Source organism: Pholcus phalangioides, unplaced genomic scaffold (assembly GCF_987345545.1).
Source record: "Pholcus phalangioides strain wild (caught in Gottingen) unplaced genomic scaffold, Ppha-v1.0 ptg000009l_1, whole genome shotgun sequence".
NCBI classification, from domain to species: Eukaryota; Metazoa; Arthropoda; class Arachnida; order Araneae; family Pholcidae; genus Pholcus; species Pholcus phalangioides.
This window is the reverse complement of record NW_028301602.1, coordinates 15,313,311-15,340,480: the sequence shown is the minus strand read 5'-3', so window position 1 is coordinate 15,340,480 and position 27,170 is coordinate 15,313,311. Positions and strand designations below refer to the sequence as shown.

Genomic DNA, 27,170 nt, shown 5'->3' with positions numbered 1-27,170 from the left:
GATGAAAGATAATTCCAAAACCAATGAAAATTAGGACCTAATGAAAGAAGTTGTTTGAGAACTAATGAAAATTTAGAACCGATGAATCGAAAATAATAAAAGTAATTGACAAAGATTATGAAAATTCCCAGCATCTAATGAAAATTCAGAATAAATGAAAAAAATTCTTCTAGAATTGATGAGAATTCAGATTAAATGAAAGAAATAATTCCAGAATATTGGTGAAAATTCAGAGTTCTAGAATTGATAAATATTCCGAATTCTATAATTTATGAAAATTCAGAATTTATTAAAGAAACAATTCTAGAGAATTATTTCTTTCTAGATAGAGATGCATAATTCCAGAATTATTTCTTTCTAGATAGAGATGCATAATTCCAGAATTATTTCTTTCTGGATGAAAGTGCATGTTTCTAGAATTGATGAAAATTTCAGAATTCTGGAATGGACGAAAATTCAGAATTTATGAAAGAATTATCATTTACACCGCAAGTGTGACACCTCCAAACAGAAAGGGGGAGGGCCGGTGCGATTGCACCCGTTGCACACCCCTGAGTCAACACCTTCTATCCCACCTTCTGCTTTAGAGGGTATTGCCTGAGTGCGTTTGTGTGTTTAATCCGGCCCAGTAAAAATTTAGTACTAACAGACAAAGACGCCGACGTGAAGAAAACATTGGGAGGACTGAAAGTTGTTGGTCGTCCCATATATATATATACACGGAACTTGAGTGTGTACGCAGATGAGGGAGAATGCATTACGCTTTTTTTTTCAAAAATTATTGGAGGGGCACAGCCCCCCTCACAAAATTTATTGGAGAGGGGGCTCAAAGGGTGTCAGTCCCCAGGTTCTGCACCTTTGCTCACAGAAAATATTTACTTCGTGAGTGAGACAGGAAAGTTACCGGAAATATCATAATTTGAACATCAATAAGTAATTAAGGTCGAAAATAATGATGTGCGAAAGCGGAATCGTTCAGAATACTACGTTCTCTCTGACTTATTCTTTCATAGACCATGAACTAAATGGTTTACTGAAGCGGTATTTTTTATTTTTTTTTTGACTTTGTCCCAAAATAATATCGATGTGCAAATGACCCACTTTCAGATGGACATGTGCGTGCTGTCAGGGTAAAAAAAAAAAAAACTTTCTTATTTTGGAAATGATTGCCGTTAATGTGATCTATGCGTGCCGCGCAGACACGTAATTTAAAGCTCAAGGTTCCTAATGGATAGATACTACAGTATAACTGTGTCTGGATCTGCCAAAATTAGGTTGCCAGGTCAAGTCACAAAAGTACCTTGTACTCGTACTTTGGATTTTTTGGCAGACGAAACGATCTTTGTTTTGTTTTGGTGTCTACCGAGAGGGAAAAATATTGACTGAGTTTTTCTTTGGAGACAGCATTATTTGTATACAGTCTGGTGCATAATTAATGGAGCCTACATTTGATGCAATCGATTGTTTCAGTTGTTTTTCCTACTGATTCTGCCAGTCCTCTGTGCTATTGACGGGAAAAAAAATTTTAGTATCACATACATTCATTCTCACTAGCGTATCAGAAAATGTAGGCAAAGTTTCTTGAACTAATCTCCGTCTAAAAGACCCCAGAGCCCCCAGGAGCCTCAGTAGAAGGCCTCAGGTGATCTTAGCTTCCTTATGAAACTGGATGTCTGTTAAAAGAAATGATTTGTCAGTGTTTTCCGTAATTTTTCTATATCTTGGGGATACAGCTGATGGCAATGTCAGCAATCCACCCACACGAGTTTGGAGTTCAAGTGCACAATCTCTTCAGCATTTGCTTGCGAATATACAATACAATTTGCACGAGTTTGTCAGTCATTTCGCATACCTGGTCCTCGGACTGAAAAGATGGTGCCCTCCTATTGTAGATGGTCCGTACTAAAACGGTAAGGGAAAGCTAATTTTGAGTAAGTATCGGAAATTTTAGAGATTTGACCAGACAAAAATGACTTTTACTTTCTTTTCCGGCCACTGAACGGCTTTAGAGACGAACGCCTATAGCATCTACATAGCTAACGACGATTTTTTTTTTTTTCGTGATTTCTCTGCCTAGACTAACGAATATGGATTCGGCTAACGAACATCTTTAATATGGATGTACATGCTAACATAACATAGCCAAGTTGTGAGCTGAATTTTCACACCAATCGTCATCACTGACTCATAATATAACTGTCATTCGATCCCGAATAACTCATGTCCACTTAGGAATATTTTTCCAAATGTACCTCCTCGTCTCTTTCTAAATGTTTTTGAACCACATTTCATATAAAATGATAGATTAATGATGGGTAGAGAATGCATTGAAAAACAAGAAGCCTATGTTGTTAGAGCACTCGTTCTTCCCGTGCAAGATTCTTAGCATCAAACTGAACAGTCTGGACATTACCTTTTTCCTTCTGCATATATCATACACAGGAATGAACTTACCAAATTACAAATTGATGGACACATCTACGAACTCAACTGGGTTTTGTTGCGTACATAAAGTAAAACTAAAAGATCTTAAGCATCTCATCTTCCTGAAAATTCTTAATTATCCAATTTCGAAGCTGTTCATTTTAGCCTTTTTATAGCGCTCTTTAGTGTTTTACAGAAACTTATGCTTAAATTTTAGGCCATATCTAGTACGAATTGAACGATTTTCCATAGAAACTTATGTAAAATCACGTTTTGGCGAACGAACGAGATTCCGAAACCAATTATCTTCGTTAGCCGAGGTATCATTGGGTTCATTGTCAATTTTTATCGTAGGGAAATATTTTTACGATGGCAATAGGTGGCGGCGAGAAAAACGAAACTGATTTCCATCCGTACGGGTAAAACACTGCTAACTGATTTGGAATGAACACGTGGATGTTTGAAGAAGCTTTAAACTCATTTGCATCCTCCCATTGAATGCGCTCGTCTGGTATCATCATACATCAATAAAAAAAACACTGGGTTTTATGCATTGCGCAAACGGATTTTTCTGCTCTTGTTGGCAAAGGGATACTTACAATTTCGCGGATTATTCCGCTTTCGGATGCAAATGAGTAAGAAATGAAAATGAATCACAGATCCACAGAAATGAAACTTTTTTGTTCTTAGCAATACGGGAGAAACACAGTTGACCCTCACTCTAATGGTTTTATGTTTATGGCTTAACATATAGAACTTCTTTGGGGTTTTTAATGAAGAAATAATAAAGAAAAAAAAACATTCTATGGTTCATTCTAAAGTTAAAGTGAAATATGGAAAATATCAATGAAAGAAAAGGGGAATTCAGCTGTGATAGTTACACTTTCGTGAAATGATAATTTATTGAAAAAGTGCAATTTATTTATTTTTTTATTACAATTTATTAAGTTTTTATACACAGTCCCCAATAATATCATATATACACGTGTAAAAGCCGACTTTTTTTTTGTTCAAGAACTTCGTTCCTGTATGAGGGAGGATCGACTTATGCATGGGTCAATTTTTTGGGAGAAAATTTTTTTACATATTTCGCTTTAACTGAACTAAAAAGTTTTTTTCCTGTCAAACACTTCGTAAAACAACCCAATGAATATTGAAGATATCTAAGTTTCAGTATTAAAAAAACCCATTGTAAGAAACTCGGAATTTTGCCAAACCATTTTTTAATAATCCAATAGTTCAATATATTAGTTGAAAATTCTCATATGTTGAGTAAAATGTTTTACAGGGTTCCTTTCCCCCCTTGTAATGTTGAAGGAGAGTTTTCAGAATGAAATTTGCGCTCCCTCGGGTCTAGCGCCCGGCGCACGAGATCCGCCTGCTCCCCCCCCCCCCCAGTTGTGACCCTGGCATTGAGTAATTCTAATCATTTGCATGAAAATAAAACACAAAATTCACTTCGCTTATTTCCCAACAGAGTACCACTGTAGATAGACCCTCTATATATATTTTTTTGTTTTAGGAGCTCACGAGTACTAGCTTTGCCGTTTAATGTCTTGTATTCAATTAAATGAATAAAATATTTTAAAATTATCTTATTTTTAGATTTGGCTGTTTTTATTAATAAAATTATTATATTGTAATTTATGTATAGGATCAGAGGAAGGTGCGTGTGAATTGAGAAAGAAATTAAAATTGGAGGTTTTTGTAGATCTTTCCGTAGCTTTGCAAAAATGATAGAAGGTAAGTTGAAATTTTCTTACTGTAGGTATATTATTCTGTTGGTGGAATTGTATGATACAAGTTATCAGCAATTAATGGCTAAAAAAAATCATACAATTGAGATCTAACTCACAAAGCTAGAAGGAATTTCATTATTGACTATATTAAGAATATATTGTCTTTCAGATAGAATCAAATGAAACATATTTTCGAATGGAAATTTGTAGTTCTTTCTTTTGGATCTTTCAGTTTTGAACATATCTGTCCTGGCTTTGCGAAAGGCGACGAAGAGTCTTTTCCAGGCGTTTCTTCTTATCCTCTTTTTTGCTTCCATTTTTATTCTGTTCGGCAAACAATTATACAAAGGCGTGCTAACACAGAAGTGCGTTGCCATTGTTCCTCCAAACATTTCTGATGCTGAATACGCAGTATACGTTGCTAATTCAAGTAAGTTCTATGAATGTTTTTTTATACACTGATAATTTTAAAACCCATCTTTACTCAACCTGTCAGACCTTGCAGAAACCTTTAACTAATACAGGGTGGCAAAAAAATCCACATAGAAACTTTAAAAATTCATAAAAACCGGAAAAATAACTGAAATAAAAAATGGTTTGCAGGGTTAGCATCGCTAGGTTACAGGAATTTTTTTAAGACAGGAAAAAACCCTAAAAAAGCCGATAGGTGGCGTTTGTATGAGCGATTTTGTTGGAAATATGCAAATGATACGGTTATAGGAACTTTCGCTCCTAATCCACAATCAGTTCACCGTTGTAAACCGTGTATGTGAAGAAGGATGCCGAATTCGAAGGATAAAGTTTTGCTGGTGAAGTTGTTTTACGTGAACCTGTGGTGGTGGTTATGTGGAACACATAATGCCGTAATAAACAATTTGGAGGCATTCTGTTCGTTATTTGCATATCTTTTCTTTGACTTGTGTACGTCATCGGCACCTATCGGCTGTTATTTTTAGTTTTTTTTTCCTGTCTTAAAAACGTTCCCATGACCTAGCGATGCTAACCCTGCAAACCATTTTTTATTTCAGTTATTTTTCCAGTTTTTATGAATTTTTAAAGTTTCTACAGTTGTACCACCCTGTATTTACGTTCTACGGAAAGCTCTGAAATCTGAACATCACTAGAAGTGGAATTTCTGTGTTGTTAAGAATATAGTTTCTTCCATGTTATAACCTAATCATGTCAACGAAGTTTGACATGCCCCCTTCCCAATGGTGGGGCTGACAGGGCTTCAGTCCGAGAGCCCTGGATGGTTCTTAAATTGGTTTTCCTTCACTATAGAGGGGCCCGCATGAAAGTATTCCAGCCTAGGGGCCCTGCTATGGGGGGTGGGGGCTAGCAATCATGAAAATTAACATTCATATATGAAAGTAAAAGTTTATATAATTTTTCTTAGTTTTGTATTGTTACGATCAAAGATAGATGATAGATGGCGTGATTTGTTACGGCTCTCAAAAATACCGAAATCTGTTGGCAACAGCAGATGATACCGGTTTCGGTTTAGCGCAAGGACGTGCAATTGGCGGAGAACTGGCGCAGGGTGGCAAGAACATTCTAGATTGTTTCGCCTCTCCAGAAAGTGGCACCACAAACCTGGTACTATGAAATAGAAATTTGTGGAATATTCTTTTTCTCGAAGTTTCAACCAGAGCTATAAATAGTGCGAGGTGATCACAAGAGGAGAGATTTCAATGAAGTCAGTTGTGATTGAACTTTGCAAGAAAGTTAATTGTTAGCTCTCTCATTAGCTTGTGAATATGTGCAAATTGCTGTTCTGTAAATAAATCTGTGTTTGTCTGTCGAACTGCTCCTTGTTTTGCAATCTCAAAGTCTTGTGAAAAATTATCCGGAACAGTATCATTTGTTTACTGAAAACTTGTTTGTTGTGGCGTTGTATTTGTATTTGTGTCTTTTTTTTGTTAAACTTCTCAAATATCCAACCTCTTTGCTAATGAATGATTCTTTTCATGCAGCACATTGGTTGGAAACAAAAACTGGATACTTTTTGTGCGGCAATGGAACAGGTGCTAGGTAAGTGTTTTCAAGATTCGCTTAGGTATTTTTATTTTCTTAAAAATGCAATGATTCAAGAATCAAAATTGGATATAATAACATTTTAATCACATCTAGAAATGTCTTTGGTGTGTGTGTGCTTCCATCTTTTTTTTGTTCAAATTATAATTTTTTAGAATTAGAAATTATATTTAAAAAACCCAAATTATTAGCCATCTTGGTGTTATATGAAAAAGTATGTCCATAATGCGCAAAATGCTAATTAAAGAAAAAAGTTGATGCAACTTGATCAATTGAATTTTAATGGGGGTATTAAGCTATGAAAGCAGAAAATACCAAATCATACAATTTTTCTCCCTGTCTATGAAGTTTACAAATTTTAATGAAATTCTTAGGGTTTTCAAAGCTTTTACTTACTGTCTATTTAAAAATATCTATAAATTTTCATTAGTGAAGTTTGTCTTTCTCTTTTGTTCCAATAGAAAATGTCCTTCCAATTACGTCTGCCTTAAAGGAGCCGAAATTGATTCATTTTATTCCTCCAATTTTAATTTCTATGGATCATCGGTGGTTACAATCTCACAGCTCATGACATTGCATTTCTGGCAAGAGTTGTTTCAAAGGGTTAGATTTCTCTTCAGAGTTATGACCTAAATTATGTTTTTACAAAAATTGTTTGCACATATTATGATATACTTTATATATTTATTTATTTATTTATAAAATCAATTGATACTAATACTTTCGATGGGTATAATAATAGAAGAATGTTTTTATTTTTTATTTTTCTCACAGATGCTGTTAACTGTAGGATCACTACATGTAACATATTTTATACTTGCTTTTTATACATTTCTCTACTTGAATGGTCTTATATTGGCCATTATAACGAGGTCATATAAAGTCGTCATGATGGAGCTGACTGCATCTGATAAGATTGCTACATTGGTGAGTATCTATTCAAAACACTATTTTTCCATTTGTTCCTCTTTAAGAGTTGATCATTTAGTTTGGAATATTTTAATTCAAAATGGGTTTTTTTTATTAGATTTTTGTTATTTACTTGAATGTTTGTTTTACTGTGAAATGAAAATACTGTTAACTTGAATTAAGGTGTATAGTAACCCTAAGGTTCTATGGCGAATAAAGAATATTCAACTATTGTTAATTCTTAAACAGCTTAACTGGTATCTAGAGTTATGCTATATATATATCATTCTTTTTATGCAATGTAGCAACTACTGAATGCCAATCATAATCATCCCATTTTGAATTGTGCGGAAAATGTTTTTTCTCTTCATTCAATGCAGGCTTACGTATCTATGTATCAAGTTAAAATAATTCTAATATTTTTGGTCATAAGTATCAAGATAATTCAAAATATATAATTATAACAGAATGTATATGTTAAAACTAACTCTATCAAAAAATGAATTAAATGAAAGAATTGTATTCCCTTTTTTATAAATATAAATTAATGCTATTGAATATATATATGAAGCTCATTAAAAACAAACACAAGAACAAAATTACATAGCATCATTTGGACTAATAAATGAGACTTGAGATAAACTCTAAACCAAATGTTGAGAAATTTACCAAGGTCATCCACTGTCAAATCTCACATTAAAAAGTCTTAGTTGTAACCACTGGTATACACAAGTTATCTTTAAGATGTTCTCTAAGTTAGCTTGAGATTTTAGTGGTTTTTTTAAAGTCCCCCCCCCCCACTTTCAGAAGAAAAAAAATGGTGACCCTTTCCCTAACTCCTTGAGAAAATCCTGCATACACCTATGGTTGTAATCGTCTATAATGAGTAAAAATTTATTTTTTTTATCAGCAGCTTCAACTTAGCTTGTATCATGAAAGTTTATATCCTTGTGTCACACATTGTACTTTAATTTCTTTTTACTGTATCATGTATGAGAAATGAGTATTTTTGAATTTAAGTAATAATTACTTTGTATTTTTTCTGAGTATATTTATTGACCATTGATTTGTTTTAATCAGCTTTATATCATTGAGATTGATCTGATTGAATCCTTAGGTTGTTCAAGATAATGTGAACAGATGTCCCCGGTCCAAAAGTATAGTTAAAAGCCCGTCCTGTAAATCTTACGAGTTATTTGTTAGTCAAGTGAAAACAGTAGACAGGTCTGGAAGCAGTATCATCGAAGATGTTGAATCTATTCCAGCTGCCTCGCTCCAGGTACAAAGCAATATGTAGTTCACATGCACTCAATAACTCTGATAAATGCATTAGACCAGTGGTTCTCAACCAGTGCTCCGCGGAAGCCCTTGGGGCTTCTTGTGCATTTCTTAGGGGCTCCGCGGCATCTCTAGGAAAATAAAGCGAATCAGCAAATTTTATAAGTGAATAAAAAAACGAGTGCTACGGAGCTCCACCATAGAAATTAGATACTAAAAAGGGCTCCATGAGTCAAAAAAGATTGAGAACCGCTGAATTAGACTATAGAATATTTCAAATGTAGACATTTCATGGTTTTTTTTAAATAATTTCTTACTATTTTGTAAGAACTATGTTGAGCAATAAAAATAATGAGTTTTATCTAAAATTTTTATAATTTGATTATTACTTGCATTTTAAGATTATATTTTCGTGATTTACTATGTATTCATCTTTGTAATCCTTGTATTTCCTCAGAGTCAAAAGTCGCTTGAAAATCCAGTCCCAAAAAGTGTAGGTAAGTTCTGGGAAAAACAAACTTTTATATTTGCTAATTTATTCTTTCTTTTCCATATTACTAAACATCATAAATATATCGATATTGAACACATAAGGATCAAAATACAATTGATATACATTCAATAAGATCTCCTTATAGAGATGTAAGGTGGGTGATGTGCGTGCGTGTGGGGTCTTTCAGATCTAGGTAAAGCAATATATTTTCAGAAAAGGGTACTTTCTGATAGTAAAAATTGCTTGATAGACAAAATTAGGCTGAAATTAGACTGCTGCCTGGCAGTCGAGTGGTTAGGGAACTAGCTTCTCACTGTGCAGGTCTGGGTTCGAATCCCGATTCGGGCATGGATGTTTACCAACACTAACAAATTCCCTGGACGGATCATGCTGATCCCTTGGGAATGCGTGGGGATCATGTTATTATTATTATTTTATAATTTAAAAAAATATATAAAATATTTGATAATCGATTACTTATTAAGATAACGATTGTTTATCAAAACAAAACAAAGCAGTTCAAAGTTATAGTTTTTTAAAGTTTTTACAGTCAATTCTGTTTTTAATGAACTTGAATGGAACTTGTTCATACATAAAATCAAAAGTTCATAAATGGGAAAGACATTCAAAGAATTAGCATATCTGCATATATAACAGAACCAGAGGACTAGTTTGTAAAAAGATGTCAGTTCATAAATTGGAGATTCGTGAAATTAAGTATTGACTGTACTAAGAAACATGATTGAGTTTTTTTTTTTTTTCATGTCAGATTTGTTTCATTGTTAGTGATCTACATTGAAATAATTCTGTACTTACAGACAATAAGAAGATGAAAGAGAAATTTAAAAGAAGCTTTGCAGCAATCCAAGCAAAACTGATTAAATTCATCTCTTTCTTCGAGAGTTTTTCCTTGGTATGCATTGCAATAAATTCGGCCATGATGTTGAGCCATCGTTATGGAATGGAAACATATGAGAAACGTGTTCTTGGTTTGGTGTACTATGTAGGTTTTTATCCATGTCATTTATACATGCATACATACTTAATAACATATGTCCATTATATCAAATTCATCATGATATTTTATAACAATACTTAATCATTGTACTAAATTATGTCTTCTAAAATTATTATTTTTTTAGACTTTCCTTGGGATTAGCTTTGCCGAGGTTCTCCTAAAGATTGTGGCTTTTGGGTTCCGAAAGTATTTTTTGCTAACTCGTAACAAAATTGATTTCTTGTGTGTGATTGCTTCTGGAGCTGAAGCGGTTTTCAGTAGCCACAATTCTGTTCTTCTAATATTTCGTCTTTTCAAATTGGTAAATAATTCTCTAATCAGTCTAATTTTGTTTTGTGATACATTCTTAAATTATTGTATGAATTTTTGTTTGGCAAAGATAAAAACCCTCTTTTTAAATCTGCAGTTCTATCATCTGAAGCATTGGTTTTTCTTATTTCATTCACCAATTGTATTCTTACAGATATACCCTTTGCAAAGACTATGTTGCAAGACCCTTAGCTACTTGATGGGAGTAACTGACAAGGTGCTCTCAATTTTCAGTCATGCTGGTGTTGTGTTAATCGTGTTTGTCACAGTATGCATTGTTAGCGGTATGCAACTGTATGGAAATGATTACTTTCAAAGTACAGAAAGGTATGCCTAATTTAACTCATTCCTTTAGCACAATCCTTTTTTGAGCAACTCTCTCCACAGTTGTGTTTTAAAGCAACTTTGACGCATCTCTCAAATATGCAGATGGGGAAAAAATGTATAATGTTGAGACAAAATACAGCATAAGCCAAAAGAATAAATATTTTTGATTCCGAAAAAAAAAAAGAAATGAAATAGGCTTCTGTTATATTCTCAGGTTTCCGGATCAAGAGTCTCCTCGATGGTTCTTCAGAGACTGTTACAGTTCATTCCTTTTAGTTTTTTGCATGCTGTGTGGAGACTGGAAACAACCCATGGTTAATGCCATATTTTTCACATCATATGCCAGCAATTTCCTTATGCTGATCTATGTGTTACTTGGAAATTTAGTGGTGAGTATGTGAGAAGCTTTTTTTTAAATCATAAATCCAACATTAATTGCTAATAATTGTTTACAGTTGTTTGTAAACAAAAATAATAATATTCTATAGTAATAACCACTAAAGACCAAAAATCAGTGGGAGGGTTTCTACAGCCAATGAGTGAGACCTCTTTCCCGTTGTGTATCTGTGAGATATTATTTTACCCTGCAAAAGATTAGCGCCTAATTTAGACCAGGGGAGGAGAAGCACATTAAAGCCATGAGATTGTAGCTGAGGAATAGGAGTATATAAAAAAGCACACATTATAGTCAGCTCTGTAATATAAAATTATGGTTATTTTAAATTCGTTCCAGGTCATGAATTTGTTCCCTGGTCTAGTATTTTATGCATTTTACCACAGAATATTTGCTTCAGTGATGGAAGCAGGAAGAAATTCAAGTTGTCTTGTGAGAAGAATATTCAAGAAACTGACAGGGAAAGAAACGCAATCTATCGAAGTGAGTTACATTTTTTATCTTTTTAATATCAAAATAATACTGAACAAAAGCTACATAGTTTCAGATGAAAAAAAAAAACAATCAGAAACATAGAACCTCTTTATTTTGAGCACATAAAATTTTTACTGTCACGATATTATTTTGATACATACATCTTACAATGTAACAATAAATGTGATGACAAGTTCTTACACAAAGAAAATTTATATAGTTTAAAGCTGAGGACACAAAAATTGATTATGGATTATAACTGAGAAATCCACAAAAAAAGTTTTTTTCAAGGATGACAGATCAGCTTACAGGAAGGGGTAGAAAGGGGAATATTTATTCTCAAAATTGTGTAGGCAATTGGCAACCATCACATTTGTACCTCAAGATTTCATTAATGGTGATGCCAAGGCCAGCTCAGGTAGATAAGGTACATTCACCTTCCAAAGCACGTTCAGAATTGTTGAGAGTTTGATACTCAATTCGTCTTTGCCAGAATCTTACCTGACATAGAGGTGCAATGGAAACAGTGAAAAGATGTCACTGTTTTGAACTCAGAACACATTGCTACAGCAGGAAGTGCCTCATTGCTTTGGTGAAATACAGTAGAACCTCATTATAATGGATGTCACTTATAATTTATCTGACAAGATTTTATTTGCAACCAAGCAATTAAACATTGATGGTTGTGTTGTTTTACGTATAGATGGATGCGCTGCATGACTTGTACCACTCACCAGCCAGTAAAAACAGATTGATGCAATATATGCGTACATGTCTTTTTCAATTCAACCTATGTTGAAGGCTGTTTTTTATTTGATATATAATAAACACTTTTTATAGTTAACTACTGTACTTTGATTGATGTACACCTTGCTACATTACATCCCTATAAGAATTATTTGTTATAATCCAAACTTTCATTAAAACAGACAACCTTTAGCCCCTATTAATTCATTATAAGGAGTGTGTGCATAGGCGGAGATAGATTTGGAAGTCTGGGGGGGGGGGGGCACAATGATGATGATGTCAACTCATATATGCACATATACATTAGATCAGTCGATTCCACATTTGATGCTGGGGGGAACAATGCCCCCCCCCCCATATCTCTGCCCATAAGTGTGTGGGAAACAAATAATATAGAATGCTGTCATTCGGATTCGGCAATAAACTGTAAGTCCCAGTCTAACAGCCCTCATGTGCAGAAAATAGCCATGATGTGACAAAAATGATCAAATGTCTCATTCACAGTGTGATATTTTGTTCACAAAATAAATACTGCTGTAAATTATACTGACTTTTACCATTAAAATCAAAGAAATTCTTGGGTGTGGATTATGGTATTGAGACTTTTTCATCAAAGTAAAATTTTCATGTATGGATTGTGCAAGGAAATTAAACTGCACTAATCAACACAGCTCCAGAAATGTTTTGTATTTCTTTGATTAAATGAATGGAAAAAATTATCTTATAAATTATGAGCACATTCTGCATCAAATCTAACGAGAGTTTTAGTGTAAAGCATGGCCTATTCAAATTTTATTGTGGAGATAGTATTTTATATATTAATGTATATATATATAAAATATATATATACATTATATATGCAAAGTAAAAGCCTACCACATGTTTGTAGAATTTCTTTTACAATGAAGGAATAATCTCTTAAAATGTGCAATCGATGTGAATCGGTTTATATAAAAATCATTTCAACTTTGGTTCTTAATAATTATAGGTTCCTGCAGATCTGGAATCTACGATCGATGAACAATCAATTCCAGAGAGAAAAATGGCTTTATCAGTTTCTCAAGAGATAATCAATCAGAATATGGGGAAAAGTGAGTGTTATGACATTATTATGTTTTGTATGTATGTGTGTATGAAATTATTTTTGGTGTGTTCTGGGCTGTCTTTAGCTTCAACTACCTCTTCATCAGGAATCTATGAAACTTTACGAAAGTGTTATGAAAAGATAGACACACACACAAATCAGTTCCAACATTCAGCATCATAGCTTGCATCTATGAAGAATCAGAATTTGATCTTAGCAGACAGTACAGTTCATGTATATTGCTGAAAAAATTGTTCAATTTGCAATTCATGTCCTAATTTTTTTTTAAACTATAGGTATATGTCCAAGAGGTTCCAAAAAGTCTTTCACTACCCATAGAATGAATAGGGAATTCGAGATAATTGAGGACAGTCCCCAGGAGTATATGGCAGATTGTTGTCCAAACCTGTGTTATCTTTGCTGTTCCTTCTGCAGACCTGACAAGAATCCTGTTTTGTGGCAAACGTGGACTGACCTCAGATGCAGGCTTTATTGCTTGGTTGAGACAAGGCTGTTTAGACTTGCTATTGGTACAATTATTATTGTGAGTGTTGTGATTCTGGTAAGTATTCAAAGCATTACATATTGCATCAACATTTTAATTAGCACCTACTTATGACAGAAATCCTGATAATTGAAAAACAGAATTTTACTCAATTCACAAGACAGAATTCTATAATGAACCTAACACAGTAGCTCATCGTTTTAATGCTCATCTACATAGTTTGGCTCTCCAATGCTGCTGTAATTCCAACTAAAGTAGAGCATCGATTGTCCGAAACAATTGGGGACTTGAGGTGTTTGAATAACTGGTTTTTTGGATAACCGATCATTCACGGGAAAAAAAATTGTACTGCCGTCATAGGAGCAATATGAAACAAAGAAACAGTGATATTAAACACAAAGAAATATATTTTGTATAGTACGTCTTACAAATAACACAAAGTTCAAAATGACCATTAAAGTAGGCAAGGGTGTAGTGGGGGAAGGGGGGGGGAATTCGGGGTCTGACCCTCCCCCCCCCCCCGAAATGTGAGAAAAGGACCGAAAAAAGGAGAAAAAGATGGCCAAATTTATTGTTCTATCACTTTGGTTCCCCCCCTCCGAACGAAATTTCTGGCTACGCCCCTGAAAGTAGGGCTATAATTTAGGAAAAGAAGTCCAAAAATTTTCTTTCGCTTTAGCGTGAGACTTTGTTTTTTTTTGCCGCTAAATCTCACAAACATTTTAAAGACAGCAGTTGGAAGCATCACATTCTTGTTGTTGTTCTAACCACTTGATAGCAGTCTCAAGACAGTGAAAAGCTTCCTCACCGGATGGTCATTTTTCAGCATGGTCAGCATCACTAGGCTCTTTGGCACGCAAACTTGAATTTTCGGACTAGAATGTTTTAGGTTAATCCATGGTTCGGTTAATTGGTATTCAGATAATCGATGCTCAACTGTACTCTTATTAATTTAAGCTGCATTACTATTAAGATTTCGCCTGCTATATATATAGATCCAACTTTCATTACATAATGCTTTTGTCTCCTGACATGCATGATGTAATGGAGGGTTACTGGAATTATTATATTGGTCTTTTTTCTGTTATGTAAAACTAATGGTTGTTTAATGATCCATTTATACCACTTTCAATTTCAAAACAAAATTTATAGTATTGATTCATTAAAAATATTTTTTTTCCTGAACATTTCAATAAATTAACATTAGTTTTGTCTTTTATTTCAGATTTTAGAAAAGACCTATGTTGGTCACGACTATCCTATTGTTGTTAAAGTTGTCAGAATTTTAGAACCAACTGTGATAGTGATATTCATTTTAGAAATGTTTTTAAAGTGGACTGCTTACGGTCTACAGAAATACTTCAAAAGTCCCTTGGGGCGCCTGGAATTTGTAATAGTGTTGGTATGTGTGCCATTTAAATTATTATGCTGACTCATTCTTAAATGTGGTTATTAACTGCATTTTCAACGAAATCTGTTATATTGAAGCCATTCTTTTTAAATTACTCAAAAGATTTTAATGATGTACAATAGATGGCAACTACATTTTTCATATAATTATGAGAAAATTTGGCCTAAACCTCAATGTTAACTATTAACTTGGTCAGGGTCTCTGTAAATACCAAAGTAGCCCCAGTCGTATAGTTAATTCCCTAAGTATCTTTGTTGTAAATCTGAGCATTTCCCAAAATTATGTTTGTTATTTTATTTTCAGATTTACTTGGCCGATCTTTTGACGATCCAGTTTTTTGATGGGCAAAAGGATGTTTTTAAAGCGTTAAGGGCTTTCAGGCTTTTGAGTGTTATTCAGCTTCTGAGTTCATATCAAGAGGCCCCCGTAAGTACAGATATAATTCAAATTTTTTGCTCTTGTGAATAATCTACTTCAGTGTTCCAGAACTTTTTTTTTGTCCAGATTATGAATATATCCTACTTCTTAGAATAAAGTGTGACAGTGAAAAAAAACACAATTGTGACACACACACACAGTAAATTTAACTTTCACGTTATTCACTTTATGAGTGAGTAATATATGTTCAGAAGTATTGCTTAAATGATCAGTATCAATTCTAAATTCAGTAAAACCTCCGAACAACGGCACCATGAAAATGTGGCTGCTATTTAGAAAGGCCGTTTTATTTCTAAAAAAAAATTTACGATCTATATTAGAGATGTGAGGTGAGAATATTCTCAGAGAACGAGAATATTCTGAGAATATTCTCCTGCATGTAAAAATTGGAGAATAATCGAGAATATTCATTTTTTAAAAAAATAATTTAAATTTTTTTACTAATTTTGTTTATATTGTGAAATATAAAACTTTGAAAATGTAATTTTCATTGCCTGAAACATTTACAAAAAAACAATTTTTGGTATAATCACCCCCAATGGCAACTTTTAGTGCGAGGATGAAAGGTTTTAAAAGTTTGGTTATGAAGATTTTAGAAACCTTTAGATTAAAACCTTAAAAAGTTATTTTAAAATTTGATAAATTTTCAGAAATAAGTTCAAAACAAAAGAAATGAAACCAAAGTTGATTGATGAAGGAAGCTATTCTTATATAATCACCTTCATTCTAAGATACAGAACTGTTGTTTTTTTCAATGCACATACACTTAAATTCTGCATCACTCACATTTCTTTAAAAGTTGTGCAATTCAGCCATGTTGGTTTAATTTTCTTGCTTTCAAACTTAAATATTGTGGTCTACAAACTTCAATGTTCCCATCTTCTTGACGGGAAGAGAGACGGGGACAGAGAATATTCTCTCAAAGGACTACTATTATAAATTACTAGAGAATATTCTTATCAAAAATAATTATTCTCAAGTTATTTATCGAGATTATTTATTATAATACATGTTATTACATATATTCTTGATAATTCTCTCTGGAAAGATTTTGGTAACTGAAGAATATTCTCATCGAGGAGAATATTCTCTGGAAGGACTATTATTAATAACTTCAGAATAATTTTTATTATTTTCTATAAGAATATTCCCCAGTAATTTATGAAAGTAGTCCTTCCAGAGAATATTCTTAAGGATATTATATGTAACTATATTATAAATAACAGGAGAATATTCTCATCAAGAACCTATATTCTCAAGTTATTTATAATAGTAGTCCTACCAGAGAATACTCGCAAATATTCTCCTTGATTATTTTCGAGAATTTTACATCTCTAATCTATATAACGTAAAACAATAATCTGTTCTGTAATTGATTATGATAATTATATAACTGATTATATTAGAACACGATTATATTGATATTTTAATATTACAATAATTGATTAATAGTCATGGTTGCAATTAGGGGGGGGGGGAGGGGATTCAGGCGGGTCCGATACCTTGGGCGTAGGACCAGAGCCTCTGGTCTTGTGTCCAAGGTACCAGACCCACCTGAATCCCCTCTAATCGGGGCACCACCTCTGGTCCAAAATGTATGCTTGCCTCGGTTGACAAGAATCTAGTTGCAGCCCTGTTAATCAATCTATAGCACTATTTTGGCATCCTAAAATTTAGTCTGAGGGAGAACACAACAGAAACAACTTTGCAAGTAAAAACTAATATAGACCAAGATGGTGTACCAGCAATCCACAAATAGTTCTTTATTCCTACCCAAGATCAATTAAACCAGAAGTCTTCAACCTTTTTCTAGTTGCGAGCACTGACACTGTACCCATCATCAAAAGAAGAGCGCCTTTATGGCAAGTTTGACTGTACTATGCATGAAAAATCAGAATAATTTTAATCCTTGAACGCAATTCGAATAAGGCATTTGATTAGGACGTTGAGCAAGTGCCAAGCACGAAATTGGACACAAGCACTGAGCACTCTGGGTGCCTCTGAGAGCACCGTGGTACTCGCGAGCAACAGGTTGAAGATGCCTGATCTAGACCGTACATGCTTAACCTATAATGCATGGGCCAAATGTGGCCCTTCAGAGTTATCTGATGGGGCTCGTGATCTTAAACTTGCTTTTTAAGAATAAGCTAAAGCGGCACATTCTCCAATCACTTCAGTGAACCGCAGCACATTTATAGATCACTTAAATGACCTGGGGCACATTTACAGATCCTTTAAGTGGTCTTAGGCACAACTATAGATCACTTAAGTGGCCCTTTTTCCCTCTCCACCGCCTTTAATATACCCATCTAGCATTTGCATCTAGGAAAAGAAGTCATACATAATTTTCCCCCATAGAATTCTCGGAGAGAAAAAAACCTCCCTTGATAATCAGCTTGAAAATTATTTTTCTCATAGCCCATATGAATTTTTTTCTGGGAGGTTTTACCGTACATGAAATATGAATCTGCAAAATTATATTTATAAGAGATTGGATACTAATCATTAATTTTCCACTGTTAAAAATTTTCTCTTTAAAACTAATGTTTATTATTAAGTTTATGCTAAATTTTGCCTCGACTGGCATAGATCTATAATCATAATAAATCTATATTAGATTTGCTTTGAGCAAAGATCTGGTTAGCTGCTACAAGTGATGTCTCAGAAATCGTAGAAAAAAAAAATCAGGAACAGCGATTGGCTATAGTAAGATAATGCTGACGTCACACTTTTTCCTCGAGAATGGCGGACGAGTCAGCCTGGTATTTCCAGGAGCTCCACCTAAAGCTTTATATTCACATGAACTTGTATATTTATCAGTGTGTGATATGCCAAAAACATGCTTATCTTATTGAACTTACTATGGTTTTTCAGCCACTTCCGCTGAAACGAAGTAACTGTGTGCTTGGGAGTGAGAATGCCTCAAGGGAGAGTCTGTTGCACCTCAAGAAAATGGAATGTGAACACTTTCTCGTCAGACATTGCAGGCAGAGGCAGCACATAAATATACAACATATTTGTGAGCGAGGTGAGTGATTATGAGTTATATGAATATCCTTTCAGATATTAATAAAATGCCTAAAATAACTCCCAAAAAATTCTTCTTAGATAAATAATTTTTTGTGTTCCTTTTCTCTCCCTCTTTCGAAAGAAAAATCGCCAGTCACATAATTGAAACCATTTACCACAGTGCACGTAATCTCTTTCCTCAGATCCTGTTCTGACTGATTGGAGAAGGAGCACTGTCTATACGCCTGATGACTGCCGAAAAACTGTGAAAGTACGTTCGAGAAAGAAAAAGAAGAAGATACTTGATGACGAGGAAACTGCCCCTATTGTTGAAGCTGTTGATTGTCTTCCATCATTTTGTTATGATGTATGTTGTTGTTGTTGCAAAGAGAACAGCCTTATCTTGAACAAATGGAAACGAATCAGGGAAACTATCACGCGTTTAATAAGAAGCAAATACTTTTTCACTTTTCTGGTTTTTCTAAGCCTCACAAGCAGTGCTTTTCTGGTAAGCATAAAATACTTCAGCATGATAACAAAAAATAAAACTTTTTAGTATAATACATGTATGCTCTTCCCTATTTTTATCATTTATGGAAAAAATCAAATGTTTCAGTGCATTTCCATACCAATCAATTTTTTTGGATTTACTCAAAAATGCAAAAACTAATGTGATATCATTGAAGAGAGGAAAGTCTGTGTTCATGTATGTGTGCCATGAAATTCCATAGTTAAACTAATCAAACAGGTTTATGTACAGAAGTCAAATCATTTGACATCATTGAACCAAATTGATCAACGATTATTTCATTCCCTAACCCTGACAAGATATTTTGCCTTCTTAAAAGCCTCTTATTTCAGCTTTGACAAGCCCAGATATTTTATAAAGTTGATTTCTCAATGGAACACTTTTTAAACCTAAACCGCAACAATTAATATATAACACAATCACTTTTTCCTATTTTTATGAATAGTTTAAATTACAAGAATATTATCGGTATGTGAAAAATTTATTCTATGATTCATTCTATAAAATTATGTGTTGTTCATACTTAATCCTTTTATGTTGTTTACCAAAATTTTCTGGCAGATAACAGAAATGATGGGTATTGTCAAGCGTGGAATCATGCTGTCTGTGGCATTCTATGCTGACAAAGTCTTCGCTGCTCTCTTTGTTGCTGTACTACTGATAAAATGGCTTGGATTGGGTTTCAGAAGATATTTCACTGACCCTTGGTGTCTCTTTGAATTTGCTGTTTCGATTGTGAGTGGATTCCTTTTTCTTCGTTTTGTAAAAGATTAAGAAGAACACTTTAGCACTATATTGTAGAGCTAGAATTTATTACAGAGAAGTTAATTAACAAGACAATTTTCTTTTCAAATGGAAGAAATACAAAAGAAGAGAGAGAGAGAGAGATCTTACAAGGAAAGAAAAAGATAGGGGAAGGGTGGTACATGCCTAATCCTTAACCGGTCATATGGCTATTATGACATATACCATCACAGTCATTCATAACAGTGGTGCCTAGGATGGCATATGCTGATTTTTGGTCTATATCACATTTATATGACGGGAAATTTGTCATACAGCTGCTGCCACCTCCTAAGGCATCCTTCTACATTGTTTGCTCACCATTAGATGGAGTTGAACAATCACATTTCAAAAAATGCATTTCCTGCATTCATTTTGAACTCAAACAACCCTTTCTGGCACTGTTTACAATTAAGAATTCAATATTTGTTATTTTGAATACTAATTACTAATTATTAAAATTATTCTCATTATTATTATTATTATTATTTTACTTCAAAAAGCATCAAAGAATGTGATAAACTTGGTGTTAATGTATTCATAAAAAAAATTCAATAAAAAAAAATATTTTATTAGCTTCTTTTGAACTTCCAAAATGGAAAAATGTGCAAACATCTGCATAAGAAAGAGCACCATGGGTAACACACTGACAAATTAACTTTCCAGATGGCTCGGGTTAAGCTGCTCTCTCATCTCTCTTAATAATAAGTTTACTAGGCTAAGGAATCACTTATCAAAGACTTGTGATACAGGAGGGACCAAAGGGGTTTTTCTTTTTTTATATGTATGCAGAGATATATTTTCTAGCATTCTTTTCACCTATTTCTAAAACTAAAACAAATATTCCACTTCAGGCGACTTTTCTCAGGAACTTAAACTATACATCACCTGAATTCGTCACCAAAAATTCATCAAGGAAAAAATTTGATCAAAAATCAATAAATAGGAAGAGTTTTAATGTTCATTTTTGTGCAATCATTTTAATTTTACCTAAATTTTTTTAATTTATTTGTTTGATGAAAATAATTAGTTTAAAATTTATCTTAATTTATCTTCTAATCCCGATTTTATGTTACAGACATCACTATTGTACGTTGTCCTGGAAGGTTCAGGTATTGCAACCATTGAGCTGCTCAAGATCATAAGAATTACTTACCTTCTATATGTGGGAAGGAGCTTAAAATTCAACAAGCAATCCGAAGTAAGAAATTTTCATAATTACATATGTACAGTAAAACCCCTCAGATGCAGTCACCCCTCTTTTATGGCCAAATAATAATTTTCTTTTACAATAAAAGATACATTTTAAACCCCTGATTAACGGCCACCACTTTCTTACAAACAAATTGTTTTAGTGTTTCAAAGGAGGCGTTTTAGTGTATACAATGATAGGTAACATTTATTTAAAACGTTTTCAATCAAAACTTTTAAACCATTTGCATCATGGCTCTGATTGCACAACTCACGTCGTAAATCTAATACAGTCAACTCTGTTTGTCCAGATCACCATCATTGATAACGAAACAGGTTTTTACATACCAGTGCTATACTGGCACTTGGCAAAAACAGACGAGATCTGTGAATATCACATTTCAGACACCAATGAAACTACAGGATTTGAACTTGTTTGAATTATTTGAACCCAGTTGAATTACAACCTCCAAGTATTTTTCTTTACCTACAGAAACACTCACAAATTGTTTCACATTTGAAACAAAGCTACCATTGATATGAGCAGACCATTCCACTTTCAGTGATAAAAGAATCTCAATCTTGCAATCTCTTCTGCTCTACGAAATGACAATAGAAATTTATCTATTATTCTTCTTTTGGTAATAAGTAGCAATAAAAATTTGGGAATTATTCAGCTTGCGGATGCAAACCAGTTAATTTATCATCTTAGAAGACTTACATAACATATGTAAGTAATATCTTTGTGATTAAATAAATAAAATCCTCTTAAATATCCCCCCCCCCTTTCCATGTACATTTTGTATCAAGATTTGATGTTTGTCTGATTTTTTTCTCAGTTTTGAACCAATAGCTCAATTGATGTAGAAGAGTCATATTGAATTGTCACAAAATGAAATTAATATTTTTCCCTCTTTCACTGTTTGTTGCAGCTGTTGCTGAAGTCTCTTGGAAAGTCTATCCCATCATACTCCATCGCTTTATTACTGTGTCTGTTCCTTTGGGTTGTTCATGCTGTTATTGGCGTATACTTATTCGAAGGAATGTCTCACTACTGCATCCACTCAAGTACAGAAGGCGATTTGACAGTTCTTGTCAATAAACACACTGATGATGAAAGTACAGACTGCCTTGCTTCTAATGGTACCTACTCTGTGTCTGCTGTGAATTTTGACAGTGCAGCCAACGCTTACATAGCACTCTTACAAGTGGTAGGTTATGATATACTTAATCCTCATCTATGAGGAATTACCATATGCAAAAATATACGTTAAGGGGAGTCAATTGGGGGGGAAAAATATGCTGTCGTCAATAAAGCATTGATTCTGCAAGTACTAATTACACAACTATAAAATGTGCTGCAGTTTCTAGAAGAAATTCTGCATTACTGAAAGTACAGCACTTGCAAAAAATTGTCTTATAAAATCTAAAACTGGTCAGAAACCTTGCATAGTGCCACCTAGTGAAAGATTCATTGATAAAATCTGACATTGGTCAGGTATAAGAAGTTTTATTACTTGTTGATTTTACCATGATACAAGTACAGTAGACTCTTGATAATCCGGCCTGTCCAGTAATCTGGCATTTTTAGGCGGTTTTCTTTGAGCATAGAAGAGAAAACATGCCACTGCATGCCTATGCACAGAAATTTATGTTATTTAAATGGGCTTTTTCAACTAACTTCCAGCCCTAGTCTGGTATGTGCCAGATTAGTGAGAGTCTACTACACAGTGATACCTCAGCTTCCAAATTTTTCAGCTAACTAAGATTTTTTTCTCTGGTTTATCAGCCTCAGTTAAAAGTCTTTCCAGAGAGCCAGCAGACTTTCAATATGATACATAACATGGAAATTCTAGCATTTACCATCTTCACTTCAAAGAGTGGAAGACAGATGGCAGCACCAGCAGAATACAAAACAATCAAAACTCTGACAATATAACTACGTTAAAGCCACACACACACCTTACCAAAACTCATGTTCTAGCATGTACAAATTTATTAGAAATTCCACAGAGGAATATATACAAGGTGCATTAAGTAGTAGTGAGATGAATTTTTATGCCAATCAATGATCATAATCATTGACACTTGAGCCTGATTAATTCACGTCCACCTTGAATCACTTCCCAAATACACCTCCTCTATTTCGCTTTCAGAAAGCTTTCAAGCCATTTCGTTCAAAATTATAGACTAAGCCAAGAGAGAGGACATTAAAAAAAGAAGTCTAGACTTGAATAGTTTCAGTGCACACATGCTTTTAGTGCAAAACTCTTTTTTTTATCAAACTGGACAGTCTGGACATTAACTTTTTCCATCTGCATGTATGAGACAGGAATGAGTTGACATTATCACATTAACCATGTAAAATAAAAAGCTCTTCTGTACCTCAGCTTATTTTAAATTCTTGTTTATCTGATTTTAAAGGTATTCATTTCAGCCTTTAGTCAGTTTTATTGTTTTATAGAGTTTCTAAAGATTTTATGAAACTTATCTTTAAATTTTAGGCAGTAACTAGAGCACATTAAACGATTTTACATAGAAATCTATGGAAAATTGTTTTTTTGGCTCTAATATGATTCCAGAACAAATTATCTTTGTTAGCTGAGGTATCACTTAACACCTATCAGGATGGTATCTGGATTATAATCCGACTGATCAAAGTCATTAATGCAAAAGTGATTTTAGTAATACTTTTTGGTATGTAGATTGTAAAAAGAAAACCCTTAACTAATGTAGAAAATTTATTATCATTAATGTAGAAAATTTATTATCATTAATGTAGAAAATTTATTATCATTAATGTAGAAAATTTATTATCATTAATGTAGAAAATTTATTATCATTAATGTAGAAAATTTATTATCATTAATGTAGAAAATTTATTATCATTAATGTAGAAAATTTATTATCATTAATGTAGAAAATTTATTATCATTAATGTAGAAAATTTATTATCATTAATGTAGAAAATTTGTTGCAAAAATTTTAAAAAACATTTTTAGGAGGAAAATTATCATAAGCTCTGCATGACCAAAAAAAGAAAAGAATTCTCAAACATGTACATGCTGCAGCATTTCTTCCTGGTAAATTTTATGTATATTTTCTTTTTAGTTTTGACTAATACTGTTGATTCTTTTTCACTCAGGCTACTCTTCAGAACTGGTTGAGCCTGGTCACTGAAATCATAGATAACTGTTTACCTGTGAGTAAAGACAAACTTGATTATGAATTTTAATAAAGTTATAAAACCATAAAAAAACGTCTCTTACATATAAAGCAAAATAACTAACTTTATTCTTGATTTAATGATGATGATTATCAATATATAATTCAAGGGTCAGCACCCAAACTGTATAAAAGAGAGCTATTTAATTTCTTCGTTGAAGATTGATCCGCATGTGATGTCGGTTCAGGTAGCTTTTGAATTTTTAAAAAAAGCACGAGAATTCGCACAAATAAAAAAAATCATTCTTAACCCTTTACGCGGCTTAGCAGAAATCACTAAACCCTCTTCAAAATGCCATATCTCTTTTTAATGCAGTATGTTTTCTTCCAATTTTCAGCAATTGCTAACAAAGGGTTATAGAGAAAAAGTGCTCCGTCAAAAAATCAACCCTACAAAATATCTGGGTTTGTCAATGCTAAAATAAAGGGCTTTTAAGGAGGCAAGATATCTCACCAATGTCGCTTAAATGGTTAAATTTGATTGCATTCTACAAGGTGCATTCCACAAGAACTTAGATAAATTAAAATTATAAAAAATCAAGAAATATACCTCAGATGAGAGAGAGAGAGAGAGAGAGAGAGAGAGATGCAATAGTCCAAATCATTCAATTCATTTTTCAAAGCAAGTAGAGAGGCTTTTTCTGGAAGCTGCTGCATAAAACCTTGAAAACTGTGCAATTGAAATTTCTACTAGTTTATGTTGTTTTTTCTCTATATGTGATGCCACAAACTTGTCAAAACTGAAACATAATATGTAAATGCAATATTAAAATCATGCCGCAACCCTCTTACAATCCATATCTTGCACTATGCAGTTTATGTCGTTGAAGGAGAAATGGGAGAATTATTAGTTACTACAGCTGTGTAGGATAAACTCTGTAACAGTTTCCAGAAAATACCACCTCTATTTGCTTTGAAAAGAGGATTGAACAATGGGAACCATTGCATACCATCTGAGGGAATATACTTTGAAAAAGAATAAATTATTTTTTTTTGTGTGTACTTATATTTCTTGATTCTTTTATGATTTACTTTTTATTATAAATTATTTTTGGTGTACTTATATTTCTTGATTATTTTTGGTGTACTTATATTTCTTGATTATTTTTGATTTACTTTTACTGTAAGTTCTTATGGAATGCACCTTGTATCTATTGTCTTAGGCCGGGATTACACTATAAAAGTTTGATGAAATCCCTTTTATAAAACTTGAAAAATCCAACCAATAAGATTATTGCCTACATTCTAGAAAATTCAACCAATGATCTTATTGGTTAGATTTTTCAAGTTTTATAAAAGGGATTTCATCAAACTTTCATGCACTTTGATATTCAAGAATATTTGTTTCTTTATTCAATTTCCAGTCTGAAAACCTGAAATACCAATTTTACACGAGTCTGTATTTTCCAACCTTTATTTTGCTGAGTACGTTCTTGTCCTTGAATTTCTTCGCTGGGGTGACATTGTACACATACAGCAAGTTAAAAAAAGGTGAGTATTTTTACTTGCATTTATGCAAGTAAAGTTCATTTTTATTGCAGTGCAGTTTTAAGTTTTTTCCAATGTTTCCTTTTCATTGTTTCTTTTGCTGATTTACGTGAAATACAATCATTTGATGCAATCATAGATTTACATGAAAACCCTCTTTCAACAGAGATCAAAAATGACTATATTGACGAGAGTCATAAGTTATACCAATCCGCTGTGAAGAAGATGAAAAAGGTCACTCTGCATAAAACTGTTCCCGACCCAAGTGTAAGTTTTATCCTATTAACTCTATTTGCAATGAAGTTTGCTCGAAATTTTATTTGCTTAACCTGCTTGAATTTTTTTTCAATTTAAAAAAAAAATTTCTTATGTATAGGTTTTTGCTTGTTCATGCTTTGTTGACATTTAGATGATTATAAGATGGTACCTTATAATCTTATGTTTAATATATTATTTATATCTATTTTATTTTTTTATTGTGTTTTACGGACATTGTAGCTTTTATGTAATATTTGTACATAAGGGGCCATTCAAGTAGTATGTCAGCATTGATTGGGTGTGTTCAGGTTAGCTGACTTTTGATGACAAGGGGGGGGGTGGGGTATGAATGATGCTTACATCATCAACCACCCTTTATAAAAATATGAAATTTTCTTAATGGCACCTTACTTTGTGTGCCAAAAACGAGCAAAACGTTTCGCTAGTTTGTGGGCACCTGAACTAACATTCTCCCTATTGATAAGTTCTCTATAGAGCCACTTTAGTGATCTCTGAATGTTTCGTGGATCCTTCAAGTGATCTGAAAAATGTGTCCAAGCTGCTCAAGTGCTCTAGAAATGTGTCATGGGCCACTTAAGTGATCTGGAACCTTGCCATGCATCACTCATGATCTGGAAATGTGCCACAGGTCTACTTTAGTGATCTAAAAATGTGCCAAAGACTGCTTAAATCAGGGTTGTCAAATTTGCTCCCCGGGTAGATACCCATTTCCCCCCCCCCCCCCAGGCTGGGTTTTTTAGGGAATATTGTTTGTTTTCGAAGAAAATGTGTTACTTTCAGGTTAAAATTTTAGTTTGAGCTTAGTTCATGTATTCCAAAAAAATGCTGCATAGTGCAGTGTTTAGAATACGTATAGTAAGTACCGTATAAGTATAAGTATAGTAGTATAAGTGAATATGTTTATGTAAGTACCTAAATGCTTACATAAAAAAGGTAGAAGAATTATAAAAAGGGTGTTTGTGATACATATTCTAAAAATACCTTTTTTATGTAAGCATTTAGGTATGATATTAAAATATGTTACAAGAAATCGCAAACCGAAAATTGTAACCATGGACCTTAACAAATATACCTGATATATG

General features: G+C 33.4%; 1 protein-coding gene across 1 annotated transcript in view; it reads left to right on the top strand.

The window, feature by feature from the left end:
• The window catches only part of LOC149081814 (sodium channel protein PaFPC1-like), a 38,792-nt gene that overhangs the window by 4,708 nt on the left and 6,914 nt on the right, over window positions 1–27,170 (top strand). Inside the window, exons 2-25 of the mRNA XM_089235588.1 lie at window positions 4,079–4,167; window positions 4,396–4,593; window positions 6,137–6,194; window positions 6,659–6,800; window positions 6,972–7,124; window positions 8,224–8,385; window positions 8,842–8,881; window positions 9,696–9,880; window positions 10,020–10,196; window positions 10,359–10,531; window positions 10,746–10,920; window positions 11,265–11,408; window positions 13,135–13,237; window positions 13,527–13,792; window positions 14,961–15,137; window positions 15,450–15,572; window positions 18,459–18,612; window positions 18,797–19,101; window positions 19,684–19,857; window positions 20,984–21,106; window positions 22,029–22,307; window positions 24,242–24,298; window positions 25,686–25,812; window positions 25,976–26,076. Coding sequence (XP_089091714.1) covers window positions 4,158–4,167; window positions 4,396–4,593; window positions 6,137–6,194; window positions 6,659–6,800; window positions 6,972–7,124; window positions 8,224–8,385; window positions 8,842–8,881; window positions 9,696–9,880; window positions 10,020–10,196; window positions 10,359–10,531; window positions 10,746–10,920; window positions 11,265–11,408; window positions 13,135–13,237; window positions 13,527–13,792; window positions 14,961–15,137; window positions 15,450–15,572; window positions 18,459–18,612; window positions 18,797–19,101; window positions 19,684–19,857; window positions 20,984–21,106; window positions 22,029–22,307; window positions 24,242–24,298; window positions 25,686–25,812; window positions 25,976–26,076 — 3,606 coding nt within the window. The 5' untranslated portion in view covers window positions 4,079–4,157. The remainder of the gene's footprint in view (window positions 1–4,078; window positions 4,168–4,395; window positions 4,594–6,136; window positions 6,195–6,658; window positions 6,801–6,971; window positions 7,125–8,223; window positions 8,386–8,841; window positions 8,882–9,695; window positions 9,881–10,019; window positions 10,197–10,358; window positions 10,532–10,745; window positions 10,921–11,264; window positions 11,409–13,134; window positions 13,238–13,526; window positions 13,793–14,960; window positions 15,138–15,449; window positions 15,573–18,458; window positions 18,613–18,796; window positions 19,102–19,683; window positions 19,858–20,983; window positions 21,107–22,028; window positions 22,308–24,241; window positions 24,299–25,685; window positions 25,813–25,975; window positions 26,077–27,170) is intronic.